The sequence below is a fragment of the Betta splendens genome, chromosome 15 (assembly GCF_900634795.4).
Source record: "Betta splendens chromosome 15, fBetSpl5.4, whole genome shotgun sequence".
NCBI lineage: Eukaryota > Metazoa > Chordata > Actinopteri > Anabantiformes > Osphronemidae > Betta > Betta splendens.
In genome coordinates this window covers 15,406,181-15,422,862 of record NC_040895.2, presented here as the reverse complement: position 1 = coordinate 15,422,862, position 16,682 = coordinate 15,406,181, and the positions used below count along the sequence as shown (strand labels likewise).

Sequence of the window (16,682 nt, the reverse complement as noted above, 5' to 3'; positions counted from 1 at the left end):
TCATGATCAACAGTTTTCAACCGTTTTCAATCTGTAATTTTTATACAACTGTAAGAAATTTATAAAAGTAGGAAAAAATACAGATGGCTATTAAATATTCATGTTACAGTTGATTTCATACATCTTCTACACTGTTACTATATGTTATTACAATGTATGTGAGGACATGTAACTTTCATAGAACAATCAGTTTTTCTGCATATACTGTACTATCAAATCAAATCAATGAAAGAGTGGGTGTGTAGTCAGAATGTATAACGATAACATACTACAGTTTAAAAAAAAAGTAAATTGGTGAAAAAGGAGCAATTAACAAAAAGGTCAGAGAAATAAATGACAATAAGAACAAGAGAATGGAGCCACTTCATAAGTGTCTGAAGGACCATGGGTAGTGTTCTTGTTTTGTACTGATTTTCCTTCCATTAGCTTAAATATAAATCACAAATTGAGACACCTGAGCTCAGTCCACAGCACAACAGCAGAGAACCATTTCTATAGAGAGCATGTTATAAACAGCACAGGGGGGGACCACAAACCTTGTCATTGACACAACAGTCTGTGTGTGTGTGTGTGTGTGTGTGTGTGTGTGTGTGTGTGTGTGTGTGTGTGTGTGTGTGTGTGTGTGTGTGTGTGTGTGTGTGTGTGTGTGTGCCTGCCAGCTCCCAGTCTAGCACTATTGTCTAACAAGGTCTAATTAGCACTATGGCACAATGAATTAGCATAATTATGCAAACAGGGCTCTGCTAAAGGCTTGGCACAAGGGGAGACTACGGGGGGCACCTATTACAACACACACACACACACACACACACACACACACGCACACACGCACACACACAGTGAGAACACTTAGAGACTAGTGAAACACATTAAACACACACACAGATCCACTGGATACTGAAAACACACACACCTGTCTAGTCCTGGAACAAAAACACAAGACTGGTGCACAATTATTATATTGATTTTTTTATCTGAGAAGATATTTATGCATCTAATTTAGATAAAGATTTTACCTTCTCTCTGAGCATCCTCCCTTGTCACAAAGCATAAAAAAATAGGAGCTAGCCACATAGAGATGATCAACTAACCGCTCCCTTTTCCCACTGCCCTCCCTCCCAACACCCAGACATCCTAGGCTTATAGTATTTACCAGCAGGGGTGATAGGTGAAGTCTGTGGGAGATAATAGGAATGACAGAGGCAGAGGCTAGTAGCCATTCAGACATGACAGCTGTAGTGCAGAAAACTCTATTAGGCTTCATTAGGAAGCTTGGCTTGATTTTACACCTACACACACACACACACTCACACACCTGGCTCAGCACAGTCTAAATCTTCCAGTGGAAAATCCAAACACTTAAACTTGTCAGGAACTTTAATTAATACTTTCTGCCTGTAAGGTGAAGCCAACAAGTAACTACACAGTCAACAAGTCACCCTAATAAAAACCCAAGTATCAGCTGAAACCTAGTACAAACACACACGCCCTGTGATGCGTTCACAGTCACCCCAACCCATTGGTCTGAATTGTGTCCTACAATCCTGATCATTAGTAAGAAACAAGCGTCCTTGAAACTCCACGCAACTGTTACACAAAAGGTCTCATACAAACCTCCATTGTTTGTTCCTGCTGAAGAAGCAGGAAGGTCAGAGGTTCAGAGTTCAAATAGTTCAATGTGATCAAGACAGGTCTGACAAGGGCTTAATCACTCATTGAAAACCAATAATGAGCTACATATGCAACGGCAAATAAATGACTTCTGGATGAAGAGGGGGCGAGGTTTATCTGGACACCTAAGTGGCATTGATCATATCAAAGTTACCTGAGTAATGAAAAACAAGAATAAATAAATACAATCCAAATTTTTAAAGTGAATGATTCAGTATGGGAACACATCTCATACCATTTGCTGAAGCTACACAGTAAAACTACCTCTGCAAGATACACACTCCACTTTTGTAAAGCATCTTCATTCAGACTCTGTGTCCGCTCCTCTGTTCTTCAATTGAAACCATTGACTCCAGCTTATCGTCACCTTAAGAAACAGCATATTGTTCACATATGCGCACAGTGGTGGGACAAACACAATAGCTGAGAGAAAGGGTCCTGCTGAGAGGGGGTAGCAATTTTAAGCTGAGTCCACACATTTTGGAGGCGGTGGGCTAATCCGGCCAGGCTTTTTAGCCTGTTATTCAGGAGGACAAGGACCCCTGGGATTTAGGCTTGTCCACACCTCAGGGGTGAGGGATTATCAAGATAGCAGGGAAGGTGAAAAGGGTGTGATGGCCGCCGAAGTGTAAATGTGTTTATTAGCGAGACTGTTTAGCTTTTTCGAACAATATGTGTATGAACGTTTGTCTTCAATAGTTGCAATATAAATGTGCATGTGTGCGTGTGTGTATTTAGACGGATTTCTCTCCCACTCTCACCCCTGAAAATATACCCCAGAGCTCTGACAGGGTCACCTCTGGGCCTTTCAGAGCCTCCTCTCAACCAGTCCTAATTGATCTCACGCATTACTAGTCCCAAACATGGGATGGAGAACAGGAGGGAGATGGCTGTCTCATTGTCTGAGGAATGAGGTCCCCTTACTACTAGTGCTTCTCCACTCCTTACACACACACACACACACACACACACACACACACACACACACACACACACACACACACACACACACACACACACACACACACACACACACACACACACACACACACACACACACACACACACACACACACACACACACACACACACACACACACACCACCTTTGGCATGCCCACCCACCATTTCCCCTTCTCCCCCTCTTCCCCTTTCCTCTCTTGTATGCTCTCATCTCCGGCTGTGCTAATCCACCAGCCAAGTCAGGAACTCAGTTACCCATCTGGCCAAGCATAATTCCAGCTGGGATGGAGGGGTGGAAGGCAGAAAGAGCAGGACAGAGAAGGAGGGATAAATGGGGAACGCTATTAACAGTCTGGAGCCGTCTGGACTAAGGTAAAAGAAATGAGGATGGACCTCGTTATTTACTTTGTACAGGAAATAAGAGGCTTGGAGGAAGGATGGACCATGTAAAGTATCAAAGTATGTTAGAGAGGCACTATGTAGAAAAAAAAAAACCTTGTGGCCTCCCCGTTCTCCCTTTCTACAGTTATTAGTATTGATCCCATTGTTTCCTTTGGGAGAAAAGAGATTATCCGTTCTAGCAGGTTGGAATGAGGGCTGCCACTGACTTCTATAGTCTGATCCCACTGTGCAGATAAGTAGCCCCTAGCCATGGCCTTCACCCCTGACCCTGCCTCCTGTGGAGACTTTGTCAAAACCAATCACATGCATGTAAAGATGAACATGCACACAGACTGATCCATAATTAAACAAAACAGATCACAACTAAATACACTCATGCTATATCTTAAATGAACTTTGTGTTAATGCTGCTGAATTTTATTACATTAGGGTGTAGGTGTATATTTACACACATACTTCTATATCACCAATGCATAAAACATATCAGTGGTAAATTACTTGTAACCAACTTTAATCATTTGTAAATTAATCACAAAAGACTGCATTATGTGTGACTGACCTGATATGACTGATAGTAATTTAAACATCAGTCATGCATGTCTAATTAGCAGACCTGTATGCCTTGATTGATGAATAGTAATGACACAGAACAGAGGCTGACATAAACCAGAGGTAAACTCAGTGAGTCAATGTGGAGGGCCAGAAACGAGGTCCTTATAATTCAAGCAAAGCTCCCATCACGATCTATGGAAGCTATAAGAATGCAACCCACAGTCCTTCTAAAGGACGTCTGGTGGCAGCTTGGAGGACTATGTAAATGATAGATAGACACAGTAGATGCTATAGAAACCACACATCAGAGCTAAACAAAAGTTTGCCACTGTAAAGACACATGCATGAACAGACAGATTTGAAATTATAACGAATAAGTAGGAAAACGTGTACTTACAGACATTACCGGTATTGTCAAAACTTTTCAGCACTTCATTAACTTTTAGGGGCCCCAGGTTATCCCTGAGAGACACACAAAAATAAGACAGCTGTCTGAAAAGCCATGTCATGCTTTTTATTCATACAGTGAAACAAAAACCCCAATGATAATTACTTTTTCAAACCTATCCTGTGAACGTGCTCCAAACTAATCTTATAAAGAACAAGCAGAGACTTGTGTTTGTAATGCATTTACTAATCCCAGCTGTCATGACTGAGTTGCATAGAAATGTTTGGCCAAATTCTAAAACATTGGCTAATTTGTTGGTGTCAAGATAAAAAAACAAACAAACTATAATTTATATGCAAATTAGTATATTTAGTTTCAAGTTTAAATCTATTTGAGCGTCTGTCCTTCTAGCCTCCAAGTCCTAAACTATTTGTGAGAATTAAAGGTTACATTCACATGACACAAGATTCATAGAACATGTATTGATTAAATTGCTACCGTAGTCAGTGTATGAACTTGTTCAGCAATGGCTACTACAATACTTTGTGGTATCATGAGAAGACACTGGTTGTTCACTATCCGCATGCTTTAACTGTGTCAGGATTGAGCTAGTCTTGTGTGTGTCCATTCGTGTGTGTATACCTGAGTAAGGCACTGTGCTCGGGACAGCAAACACTCCTATACTCCACCCACTGGTCAGCTGAGGTATCGTCAGGGTCATCAGTCACATGTTTTATCCTGCTGAAAAGGTCAAATGAGGCGAACCTGCGGACAGAGACCTGTTTGATCTCTGGACTGTCCACCTGCTTTTGACGCAGCACCTGTGAGCGCAAATACAGCGAGTTACAAATAATTACATAACTTGTTGCATATTCAAAAACACTGACTGCAGTACAACAAGTCAGCACAATTCAAAATCATTGCCATGTTGTTCTGTTGATTTGAACCTGCTTTGTGTGGATCATGGAGGATCATTTACAATTTAGCCAGGAGCTCGTCCTGCATCATACCATGTGTACAGTTTATCGTCCAAAGAAAAAAAGGGGAAAAGCCCACTTTTCAAGTTACTGATCTTGTTTCAAGTACCAGAACTAGTCAGGTTCTGTGGTCAAAGGACAGCAATAAATCCCAACCAATATATATTGCTCTAGTCTAGGTAGAATATTATAAATATGTTTAGAGGATTATTTATTTTTCAAAATCAGACATAATTAATAAGATATGAATAAGTAAATCTGTAAAATTGAGCCAGGGTTGAAAAGGCAGAGAAAAGCAAATTACTGTACATGTCTAAAGCACATCTTACTCATTGTAGGAGCCTGGTGAACTGTGGGGTTATCAGTCAGGTACTAGCATAGCTTCACACTCATTGCCATACTTAATAAGCTTTACTTTAAAGTACATGAGATTGGAGTTAAAAGTACTAGCATTTCTAACGCATACGTGTTTTCACTCGAACAGTGATTATAGGGCGATTACACATGTCACAAATTTATGGAAACAGAAAGAGAGTCATTGTTTTAATGGAGAACTAGCATTTACATGAAAAGAAAACGCATTTAGCTAAATCAGTGCTTTGCTGCGCCACGTTTATTAATATCAGCTGCTGTAATTGTGTCTCAAGACATAATGGCGTGTGCCTGCTAACTGTACCTGTCTGAGCAGAGTCCACCTGGCTCGAGCGACATCAGTGGTACAACAGTTCCCATCCCCGGAGGAGCAGGAATTATCCACGCAGGTGTCTTCGTTAACGTTTGTGCCCGAAGGCGAAGCCGGCTCGCTCTTTTTTGCATTACCGGTCCCCCTCTCCATTTTACCTTGGAAGTTATGGTCGGAAATAAATCTGTAAACCAATGTACACGATGTGGAGCTGTCACAGTTATCAGCAACGGCGTGTAAATACAAAAATAAGGCTTTTCTATAACACCTACGCAAAAACGAGCGCAGATTTTGCTCGACTGTCATCACCTGTTACACCCACAATGGATGCATGCTACTTCCGTACACTTTTAGCACTACAGACATTTTAATAGATTAGCGAAAGAACCATTGTCGATATCCAAAACTGTAAATCAGAGGTGTTGTGTCAAAATCTATTTTTTACTATAATTCCAATCTAACTCCAGCTAGTCCTTCGTTTTGACGTCAAAACCCACGACTGCATAACACATTGTCTCTGCCTAACCCTTACTCGTGCAATCATACTTACTGATGGCAGTTGAATAAATCCGAAGTTGATTATTTTAGGCTGGCATTGCTGCCTACGTCATCAACAGCGGGCTTTGTTTAGGAAAAACATACACGTGCGTGGATTTGGCTCAGCGCTGTCAACGTTGCCGTTAACTAACGGTTGAATTACACAGTTACGATCTTCAAGAACTGGATCATGTTGAAGAAGAACGTTAATAACGCGCGTTTGCGGCCGTGGAGCTGACCGACGCGGCGGAGGCGTGACAGCTGCTTACAAGCACATAAACAAAGCCGTTTACTGTCATCTGAGTGGGGTGAACCTGCGTAATGGCTGCTGCCGCCGCTGTGCTGTGTACTCGTGTGTTTACGCCGTCTCTGTTACGGCCTTGCCGGCGGATAAGGTGGCTCCGCGTGTCCGCGCTGCGTTTTGACTCCTCGGTGAGGGTGTTGAGTTAACTGCACAGGCTCGGTCTTTACTCACCTTAGACTCGGTGTAAGATTACTGACTTCCTCGCTAACGCCAAGTCATCCATTATTTCGGCGTCTTATCGCCACACTGACAAAACTAGTCTTGTAGCAGGAAGAGGCACGAGGGTGAAACTGATCCCCTCTGGAAGGCGATCAGTGCAGTGACAGGAAAACCTGCATCATGTCTAGAAATCTAAGTATTTCTATGTAAAAGAAAAATGAGACCTATAAGGCCATAAACACAAACAAAAGCTGCTCTGCTGAGTCGTTGTAGCATATACATTAGTTAAGTCTGTTCATTTATCACATTTTATTTCAGAATGCTTCAAACCCATCACATGATTATCTCAGCCCTGGACTTGAAAGGTACAAAGACTTACAGAGGTATTTCAGAAGGAGACTGAGAGCAACATACCAGAGGTTTTCCAACACGTCCCATCGCTCTGTGGTAAGGCTGACTTTTTACTTTGGGTTCAAGTAGTGGATCAATCATAAAAGAACCCATATAAAATGACCCATTAGGATAAAAACATGTTTTATATTACCCATCACATACCTTTACCATAACCCATCTCTTATTGTCCTCTGTTTAAATCAATTGTAAATTAAGGCATGTGAAAGCCATCATGAACTTTAAATTTCATTGATTATCTCATCACAGGTCTATGGACATGAACATTTATATTTCTTTGAAGGCAATGTCATCTACAGAGTGGGCAAGAGACACAGTAAGCATTCATTTTAGAACTTTCTAACAACAGAAAAGATCACAATGTCAATGTGTTTTAATATATCCACCACGACTACTCCTGCAACTTTTAAAGTTATACATTATTAAGAGAAGTTTCCACTATTTGTGAATGATTCCGTTTATTTGCTCATTTGTAGGTGAGCCAGAGCAGGTGTTTAATCTAGAGCAAGTCTCTCAAGAGGATGAGAAGGCAGAACTTCAGAATCAAGAGAGGAAACAAAGAGCTGAGTGGACCATTCAGAGAATACGCTTGTCCCCACTAGATAAGCATCTCGCTGCTACGATTAAAAGCAGTGATGGAGAAGAGCTAAGGTAAATCCAGCAAATAAGACATGAACACACATTAAGTTGGCAGACGGTTAAAATGATTAAATGGTGCATGATTGTGTTTTGATATTTCAGGTGTGTGGTTGTGAGACTTGAAAAAAGAAATATCCCTTCTTTGGTTCCCATCATATACACATTGGACCAAGTCTTCAGCTTTGGTATGTTTTACTTAGTTTCCATTAAGTCACTAAAAAGATAAAAAGTGGAACTGCAAAAATAAAAAGCTATTTTTATGTCCGTCTGTTTGCTGTTGGGTAAAGAGTGGGCCACAGATGAAGTCCTGTTTTACACAACTATGGAGAGTTTACGCTGCAGTAAAGTGTTTCGCCTGGACCTGACCCCCAGTGGAAGCAGGATGAGTTGCGTGTATGAGGAAACGCTGCCTGAGTAAGTGGAAGTAATGTGGCATCTGAGCTGCCTCTGCCCGTTCACTAAGCCTTGAATCTCCCCAGTGTGTTTGTGGAGGTCGCCCTTTCCAGAGACCAACAGATACTGAGCATTAACTGCAGCAGCAGGACCAGCTCTGAGGTGCTGTTAATTGATACAGCAACAACCCATTTGGAGCCTTTCTTGGTTCAGCCACGCCAGCCAGACCTCCTGTACCATGTGGAGCACTGGAGAGGGTGGCTGATCATACTGGCCAATACAGGCGCTGGGCGAGAGTATCAGGTAGCGTGTAGCTGCTGTTATGAAACAACTGTCCTGTTTACCGTTTTATTGAAATCTCATCTGAAGAGATTGGTCCTTCTGTGTGCTCACCAGGTTGTGCGTGCCCCTCTCTCCGAGCCAGGCATGGTCTCCTGGGTCTCACTGTTTTCCCCTGGCCAAGGCACTGCAGTCAAAGACATGGACGTGGTTGGAGATCACTGTGTGCTGGTTGCAAAAACACCAGGCGGTGAACTCGTCCTGATCACGGTTCCACTGGCCCGGCCCAAAGAAGCGCACACTCTGCAGGTCAGTGTGTTAGGTGGGAAGACTCTGCTTGAATTCTGCTTCCTTTTCTTGTATCGCTCACTTCACTCACTCTTGCATGCATGTAAACGTCCTATTTTGTTTTATTATTATCTTTTTTATTTTATGCATTTCATCCTCAATATTTTAATTACTGTCCTTGTTTTCAAAGCTCCCTAATTGGGCCTGTGCCATCGAAACCCAGAAACCAGCTGTGGCAGAGCAACGCGGCGGGTTCCAGTTCCGGATCTCGTCTCCGGTCCACCCACCTGTGTCCTACTGTCTCTACCCTGAAGACAGGCTTCTTTCACCAGCCACTCAAGATGAGAACCACAGGAATTATAGCACCACACGCTTGGAGGCTCGCAGCCAAGTGAGAGGCATTTGATACATGAGACACGTGGACACACTGACACAGTCTCAGCTAGTAGAGCAGTATTGTGTATCAGGGTACTAGAATGCCTAGAGATGTACAGCTAACAGAAAGAGCATCACAAGAAATTTAAAGAGTGCACTGTGCTGTTTTTTCATCTTATTAATTTTAATTGAGCCATGTAGTAAGATCTAAACCTGCTCCAAACTAATCTCTCTGCTGGTCCTCTGGAGGACGGGACCTTGGTGCCAGTGACACTCCTTCATGCGGCGCCTGTGGAGGCTTTGAGAGGTTCCCCATTGTTGGTCCATGTTTACGGCGCCTACGGCCGAGACCTCAGCATGGAGTTCTGCCCGGAGAAACGGCTGCTGTTGGAGCAGGGCTGGGCTCTGGCTTACTGCCACGTCAGGTAAGGATCCCTGCTCCATCTTCACCGCCTCAGCCGCTTATTTGATTTTGAGAGATGCACATCCTGTGTTCTTGCTTTCGCACTGGTCAGAGGCGGAGGGGAGCGCGGTCTGTCCTGGCAAAGACAAGCGCGAGCAGAGGGAAAGTCCAAAGGAGTGGAGGACCTACAAGCCTGTCTCCAGCACATGTTCTCTTTAGGAGTCTCCTCCCCTTCGCTCACTGCCCTTACTGCCTGTAGTGCTGGAGCTGTACCAGCGGGAGCACTGTGCAACAGGCACCCGCACATGATGCGAGCTGTCACACTGAAGGTGACACAATCACTGGAGAAGTGTGTGTTTATAGGAAGGGTTGGGAGTCAGCACTCTTTTCCATGTTAAGGCTCCCTTCTTAGATGTGCTGGGAACAATGCAGGATCCCAGTCTTCCTTTAACTTTGGAGGACTGTGAGGAATGGGGGGACCCTGTGAGGAACCCAGAGCACAAACTCAGCATCACCTCCTATTGTCCTCTCCACAACATTACTCCTCAGGTATGAAGGTGAAGTCAGGTGATAACAGGAACCACATGCACCAATGATGCCTTTTATTCAGTCAGATACTTATGAATGTTTGCGTCCACGTGTGACAGAACTACCCATCAATGCTGCTGACGGCCTACAGGAGCGACGCCCGGGTGCCTCTGGCAGGAGTTCTCCGATACACTGAAGCGCTACGGAAAGCTGTTCATACACACTTCAGCATGAACCCAAATCCAGGTGGATGCACGCATACTCTGTCACATATGCTACAACAACATGCCTGTTGTTGTAACTCTGTTGGTGGATTCCAGCATAGATTCCTCACTTGTTATTTGTGCGTCATCAGCGGGTTGATTAGGGAAGTTTAGGGAGCAGTGTCAGAGAGCATGTCTGGGGAAAGTGCTTAAAGCCACAGAAGTTCGTAGCCACAGTATAGCACAGGTCACCTTGCAGTGTGTGTGTGTGTGTGTGTGTGTGTGTGTGTGTGTGTGTGTGTGTGTCAGCTAATTGCTCTCGCATCCCCTTGGACAGGCTCCTTCTCCCTCTCACTTATAATCTGTCTCCAGCACATTGGTGGAACTCCACTTTACACCCCTCACTCGCGCACACTGCTTCCGTTGGCCTTTTTTTAAATGCACACATTATCTTCCCCGTTCACACATTTCTGTTGTTCATACACACATACATCAGGCAGCTTAAGTGTCTGTCTGTGTGTGTGTATATGTCTCCCTAATCTGTCTCTGTCTGTTCTCCAGAGTCTTTGATAAAGTGCTGATGGCATAACACGTGCGGGCTGGTGCGCAGGCCCATTAGTATGGTAAAGAGATAGTGTATCAGAGCCAGAGATTAGACACCACAGGCTGGGAGCTGCCAAGGTCAAGACCGCACTTGTGAAACAGCCCATGCCACAGGGACAGGCGGGGGGATAATATGGGGGTGAGGGGGTGATATCAGATGGGAGCAAGAAGGAGTCAACTGATGGTAAAGACAGAGCGGAGGAGCAGAGCGGAGGGAGCGTAGACACATTCTTTCACTGTTTGTTCCTGTTTGTTACAGAATGTGAAAAACCCCCAAACATAGTTCTGAACGTCCAGCCTGGAGCTAATCACTTTGGACCCGGCGACTTTGAGCTGATGCTGGAAGAGGTAAAGCAAACCTACCTCTCTCCTCGTATGAAGAGCACTCGCCATTTGAGTGGACGGGTCCAGACTGACTCGTTTCTCCTGCGCTTTCTCTCCTCGACCCAGGAGGCCCTCAACCTGGCATTTCTACACACAGAGCTGGTCCTGGAACCTCCACAGGCTCGACGCAGGAGGAGGCGGAATTAAGGTCATCAGGAGTCAACCAACAAAAACCGAAGCACTGTTCTGATTTCAGTTTTACCAGTGCAAAAGAAGACAACCTCCAAAAGGATGTAGTTGCTTTGGTTTTGTTTATTAGAATACCTTTATATTAGCATTTATAGAGAATGTCCATGACTCCCAAATAACACGCCTTCTCAGAGATGTAACACTGTTTGGGGTGGTTGGGGTTAAACCGAGTGCTGGTGTAGTACTGAATCACCAAACCTTCCCCTGCTTCCGTCGGGATGCGAGACTTTTGCACAACCTTGCCATTACTGACTTGGCTTGTGCTCATCAGCACCGTCATCTGATCTGGCAATTCCCGAACAGACGAAAGGTCTGTGACGGCAGACTCTTTCCCGAAGTTCAGGACCATGAGGAAAGCTGCATTGAGCCCATCCAGCTCCCTGAGGTACGAGAAGACTCTGGCGTCAGTGTGGATGTAGCAGAACCACCCGCGGTGAAGGGCCAGCTCTGACTGACGCAGCGTGTTCAGGAAGCGGTACTGGGCCAAAACAGAACCTTCCTCTTTTTTCTGCGCCTGGAGAGAAACGATGGTGAGGGAATCGGGACGTAGGAGAAGAACCCGAGCTTCAGACAAGCTGTCGGTTCACAGATGAGCAGGAACAGTAACGTACCTCCACATTGACACTTGCGTAGTCTGGATGTAAAGGCAACCAGGTGATGTTAGTTTGGTTGTTAAAGCCTGCGTTCATGTCACTGCTCCACTGCATTGGAGACCGTTGAGGGTCTCGACTGGCACTCTGCAGTCAAAGGACATTCTCCTCAATAAATGTCTTGTATGTTAAAGTGATGATGTCGTTTGGTATCTGGCCTCATACTCACCGCGTTGTATTTGCCAGCAGGGTCCTGTATCTCGCTCTGTGTGACGTTAATGTTCTCCATGCCGATCTCCTCGCCGTAGTAGGTGGTGGGCGTCCCTGGGAGGGTCAGCAGCAACATGTTGAGCACACGGGTGTAGAGCGGACCAACGCTGGAGGCGATTCGAGGTTTGTCGTGGTTCCCAATCTGATGGAAGTGGCAATTGTAGAAGTGAAGGACGAGGCGAAGAGGTGGGTGAGACGAATGGGAAGTAGGAGAACCAGCGTAAAGCGCCATTAAGGCCTTGTGTTGGTGATCTGCGGAAATCAGAATCTCACTTTAATGACTCACCACCCAGTTCGGCCATTTTCCTTTGGGCATGTTGGACATCCAGAGGTGGACCAGATGTTGAACCCATGAGCCACTGGTGTTTTGAGGAATGTCCAGCAGGTAAAAGTTGAAGGGGAAGTCGCTTTCTTTAACCAGCCGCGTGCCGTAGTACAACATGGTCTTCTCTATTTCCTGGTAATCGTAGGACTCTGTCACCATGAACCTAGAATGGAGCACGTTACAGTAAGTATATAGTATATGAGTCTGATAATGCATAAATGTAGCCAGGTTGGTACAATACTGTACCGGTACTTCACTCTGTGTTGTATTAACAGCATTACCACACCTACAGCATGGCTCCTCTACCTGTATCGGCCCGGTTCGCGGCTGTAGGCGTCCAGCTCTGCCCTCCAGTCCCTCAGCAGGTCGTGTAAGCCCACCTGACTGTAGGTGTAGTCATGGAACAGGTCCCACTCTGTAGTCACAGACTCCTGCAATGTTAGGGATACAAAAAGATATGTGCCAATGTAGCCACCATCGAGTTTTAGGACTTGGTAGGGTTTTTATCTGCCCACTGGGAGTCGGAGGAGCATGGGTGTAGATTTATCCCTACGAGGCCACAGCACAGGGACCAATCACAGGCAGAAACCAGATACTGTACATGTGGAGTCATTACAGGCTTTTAGGTTCAGTAATCAAGGAGACTGTTGTGTGCGAGGAATGTTCCTGGTCCTGTGGTCTTTCGATCAGCATCAAAAAAATGATTTTACGAATGAGAAAACTTTACTGAAAGTAACTGAACACTGAACACGACTGATTGGTAAAAAAGCGCTAGGTTCACAGTTTCAAAAAGAGAATCAGCGCAGGATTGAAATAGCCCTATTCATAACTATGTCATAACGCTCCCAAAGCCCAGACGGGCAGATGTGCTTTGAGCGTGTGGGAGAAACAAGCCACACTACCCACGGGACCGTGAGTCACATGCACAGTCAAAACCACCGATCTGAGCTGACGAAGCGCGACGTGTGTGAACCACCCGCCAGTGCAGCACGTAGTCAGTCTGTGAAGCCACGAAAGCAATGACAACACACATAGTGACTGGATGAATCGCATTCAAGCTGTGGTGAATGTTTTAGTATCACAGTAAAAAACATTAATTATTCTGTTACACTGGTTGAGAATGAAAATGCATTGAAATTCCCATTATTGTGTGTGTTGGCTTAAGTATTACTACAAAGTGCTGCTCAGCGCAGTGTATTGCTTAAAGATTAGTACTTGGTTGTGACAGAATTGTGCCGTAGCGAGTGTAACGCTCGGCAGACTCCTAGTAGACGGATCAGTCAGTAAAATCTCAGTGACTTGTTAATCCACTGAAATATGCCTGTTTTTAATAAATCTCCTTTGTAAGAAAAATCTCCTCGGAACAAAAAGTTCTTTCCAGCGAGCTAAACTTCATGATCTATTTAAATTCTAAGAACAGTGTTTCCCAGAAAGCGAGATGGGCTTGACATTTAAGCCAGAGATACGGTGTGAACTCCCCCACTTAGCTGTTGATTACACCAAATTAGCTGCACTGTAAAGTAGTGCTTCAGCAGCGCTGCCTCTGCCCACAGGGACGCTTTTATCGCTCAGATCATTTAAACCCAGACTCTGACATGTTACGCAAGTCAATACAATAAAATGAGCATAACTGAATTCTACAGCACATGTTGTTAACTAGTCTGAACTATGATCTCTCTGGTTCAGAGAAACAAGAGCAGTCGGATAAAGTCGGCACAACACAGCTGCAGCAAAGGCTCCGTGTGCAGTTTGCACCCAAACAAGGACGTCTGACGGACGGCCTCTAAAGAGAGGACGTCTGAGGCGTGTGTCTGGGATCAGGGAGACCTGACAGATCTGAGGCGGCGCCACTCACTGGTGGTTTGCTTGAGTCCACCTGTGGCTCATCCCTCAGGTGCGCGGCCTCCAGGATGTGCTTCACGGCGTCCATGCGGAAGCCGTCCACTCCCTTCTCCAGCCAGAAGCGAATAACGTCCTGAAATGAACGGTCCAGAGATGCAAAAACATCTGTAGAGCGAGTTAACAGGGAACAAGACAACACAGACGAGTGCACAGGTTGTCGTGCCCACTGTCGCACTTTGTGTAGCAGCAGTTAAACCCTCACGTGTTAACTGGCCTGAGTTAATGAGTGATCAGGTGGTTATCGGGCCTTGTTCTCACCTGGTTGTTTTATAATCTGAGTCAATGAGACCGACAATGAATGAAGCTTCTTACGGTCATCTCCTGGTGAACAAGTGGGTTTCTGAAGTTCAGGTCCGGTTGCTCTTTGAGGAACTGGTGCAGGTAGCATTGTCCCCGAACTTCATCATAGGTCCATGACGAGTTCCCAAAGACGCTCACCTGAGAGAAAGAAGGACGGAAACCAGGACAAGATGATAATTAGGCAACAACCCCCCCCTCCATTTACAAGAGCTACTCAGCAACTACCGACCCAGTTATTAGGCTTTGGTCCAGTTGCACTGCAGTCGGTCCACACGTAGAAGTCCTCGTAGTGAGGATCCCTCAGCCGACTCAGGTTGAACCAGCGATGTCGATCGCTGGTGTGGTTGGGAATGAAATCCATGATTAGCTTCAGGCCTGTTGGGAACATGAGATCAGCGGGAGTCAGACACCGGGACCATCCTCAATTACAGCTCAGCAAAGGAAGCATCTGCAGTGTGGACACGCGGACGCACCTTTATTGTGCATTTCAGCCAGCAGCTCCTCGAAGTCCTGCATGGTTCCAAAGAGCGGGTCGATGTCTCGGAAGTCCTCCACATCGTAACCGAAATCCTTCATGGGGGAGCGATAGAAGGGACTGATCCAGACCGACTTAATGTTCAGGTAGAGGAAGTGATTGAGCTGCTCCTTGATTCCTGAAAGCAAAGGGATCCAGTCAATAGTGGAGCAGTAATCACTCATTCCACCCGAAGCAGGTGGATGCAAGTCAGGTGTTTCACTGTTAATATTTTAGTAGATTCTTAAAGTATTCACTCCTAGCTGTGCTCATTCTAACGTGTATTAGTGCCATGGCATCACTATCTGTCCATTTCATTCCCTTTGAAGTGGCTTCTGACCCTGGTCTGGACCGGCTCACGCGCCCCTCGCCTACCTCTGAGGTCCCCCACCCCGTCTCCGTCCGAGTCCTTGAAGGAGCGTGGGTACAGCTGGTACACGGGGGACGCCTGCCACCAGCTGAGGCAGCGCGGCGACAGCGCGATCACGGTGACGGTGAGCGCCACCAGCGCCAGCGTGCACGCCACCGTCAGCCAGAACAGGACCTCGCGCGGCACCCGGTACCGAGCCCGGGACGAGTGGAGCAGCAGGACCTCCTTGGGCATGCCGGCGTACGGCTTGATCTGCGTGTACGCCTCGGCGCCGTCCTGCGGCTTCTCCGCGGGCTCCACGCTGACGGCGTCCGGCGCCGAGCCGTCGCCCTCCGCGTCCTGGAAGCCCGGGTTCCGGCTGCATTCGCCCAGCTCCAGGCTTCCGCTGCTCTTTTTAAAGCGCATCGTTTACTGTTGGAAGGACCTGCTGGTGCAGCGCTTCTTCAGAAACACTGATCCAAAGGGTCTAATTGCTCCGGGAGTGTCACACACCCTATAAAGCCAGTCTCTCTCTCCCTCACTCACTCACACACACACACACACACACACACACACACACACACACACACACACTCAGCAGTGCCACCTGTGGAATGTGGGAAACTGGAGCTGGATGGGAATGATTGGAGGTTAGAATAAGTTACCGCAGTGAACCTAAGGCCAGTGTGATGGGTGAAGAATTAACTTTACCGGCGTCTGGGTTTAAAATTTATAAGCCAGTTCTGTGTAGGTTGTCTTATAAGATCAGTACCTTTAAACAGTTAAAGTTTTTTGTGAACTGCTTGACATCAGTGTTCTGTTGAAGAAGGCTAAATTTTAGCTTGAGACACTGTTCACTGTAATATGTAAACAATTACTGGATGACCTACCAGTACAGGTTCTGCTTCATCTTGGGTGACCTGATGTAGAAAATGGTTCAGCATGTTTGTACGTATTATTAAACAAGTACATGTGAAAAACTCTGTGTTATTGTGGGTGTGAACCGGAAGGTCATTGGGTCACAGGGTGAGGGCCCGTCCCAGGACACGATGCGTTTTTCCATTTTGATGCAGGTGATGTCCTGGGAGATGAGTTAGCTCAGT

The 16,682-nt window shown here is 45.8% G+C and overlaps 3 protein-coding genes across 10 annotated transcripts in view; 1 reads left to right on the top strand and 2 right to left on the bottom strand.

The window, feature by feature from the left end:
* Positions 1-6,778, bottom strand: part of camkmt (calmodulin-lysine N-methyltransferase) — a 62,276-nt gene extending 55,498 nt beyond the window's left edge. Inside the window, exons 1-4 of one of the 6 annotated variants that reach the window (XM_029174840.3) lie at positions 6,647-6,778; positions 5,629-5,818; positions 4,618-4,796; positions 3,985-4,049 (exon numbers count right to left, since the gene is read on the bottom strand). In XM_029174840.3, the coding sequence (XP_029030673.1) occupies positions 3,985-4,049; positions 4,618-4,796; positions 5,629-5,787 (403 nt within the window). In that variant the 5' untranslated portion in view covers positions 5,788-5,818; positions 6,647-6,778. Of the gene's footprint in view, positions 1-3,984; positions 4,050-4,617; positions 4,797-5,628; positions 6,029-6,184; positions 6,325-6,646 lie in introns of those variants that run through there. The other 5 variants (XM_029174843.3, XM_029174842.3, XM_029174841.3 and 2 more) reach the window with 5 other exon arrangements.
* prepl (prolyl endopeptidase like) lies at positions 6,464-12,116 on the top strand. 3 transcript variants are annotated; one of them, XM_029174828.3, is made up of 15 exons: positions 6,464-6,603; positions 6,953-7,081; positions 7,295-7,361; positions 7,522-7,696; positions 7,787-7,869; positions 7,972-8,098; positions 8,164-8,380; positions 8,474-8,665; positions 8,835-9,035; positions 9,269-9,444; positions 9,535-9,751; positions 9,822-9,971; positions 10,070-10,196; positions 11,016-11,104; positions 11,207-12,116. In XM_029174828.3, exons 1-15 carry the CDS (start codon positions 6,493-6,495, stop codon positions 11,285-11,287), a joined length of 2,142 nt encoding a protein of 713 aa, XP_029030661.1. In that variant the 5' UTR covers positions 6,464-6,492; the 3' UTR covers positions 11,288-12,116. The 3 variants fall into 3 exon arrangements, with proteins under 3 accessions (XP_029030661.1, XP_055358464.1, XP_029030662.1); XM_055502489.1 differs by lacking the exons at positions 11,016-11,104; positions 11,207-12,116 and having other exon boundaries at positions 9,822-9,979; XM_029174829.3 differs by lacking the exons at positions 11,016-11,104; positions 11,207-12,116 and having other exon boundaries at positions 9,822-9,989; positions 10,070-10,190.
* slc3a1 (solute carrier family 3 member 1) lies at positions 11,412-16,626 on the bottom strand. Its single transcript, XM_029174830.3, has 10 exons — positions 15,606-16,626; positions 15,190-15,369; positions 14,946-15,091; positions 14,729-14,854; positions 14,370-14,489; positions 12,821-12,945; positions 12,476-12,677; positions 12,149-12,331; positions 11,941-12,066; positions 11,412-11,843 (listed from the first exon to the last, which is right to left on the bottom strand). Exons 1-10 carry the CDS (start codon positions 16,003-16,005, stop codon positions 11,412-11,414), a joined length of 2,040 nt encoding a protein of 679 aa, XP_029030663.1. The 5' UTR covers positions 16,006-16,626.
* Positions 16,627-16,682: the final 56 nt, after the last annotated feature.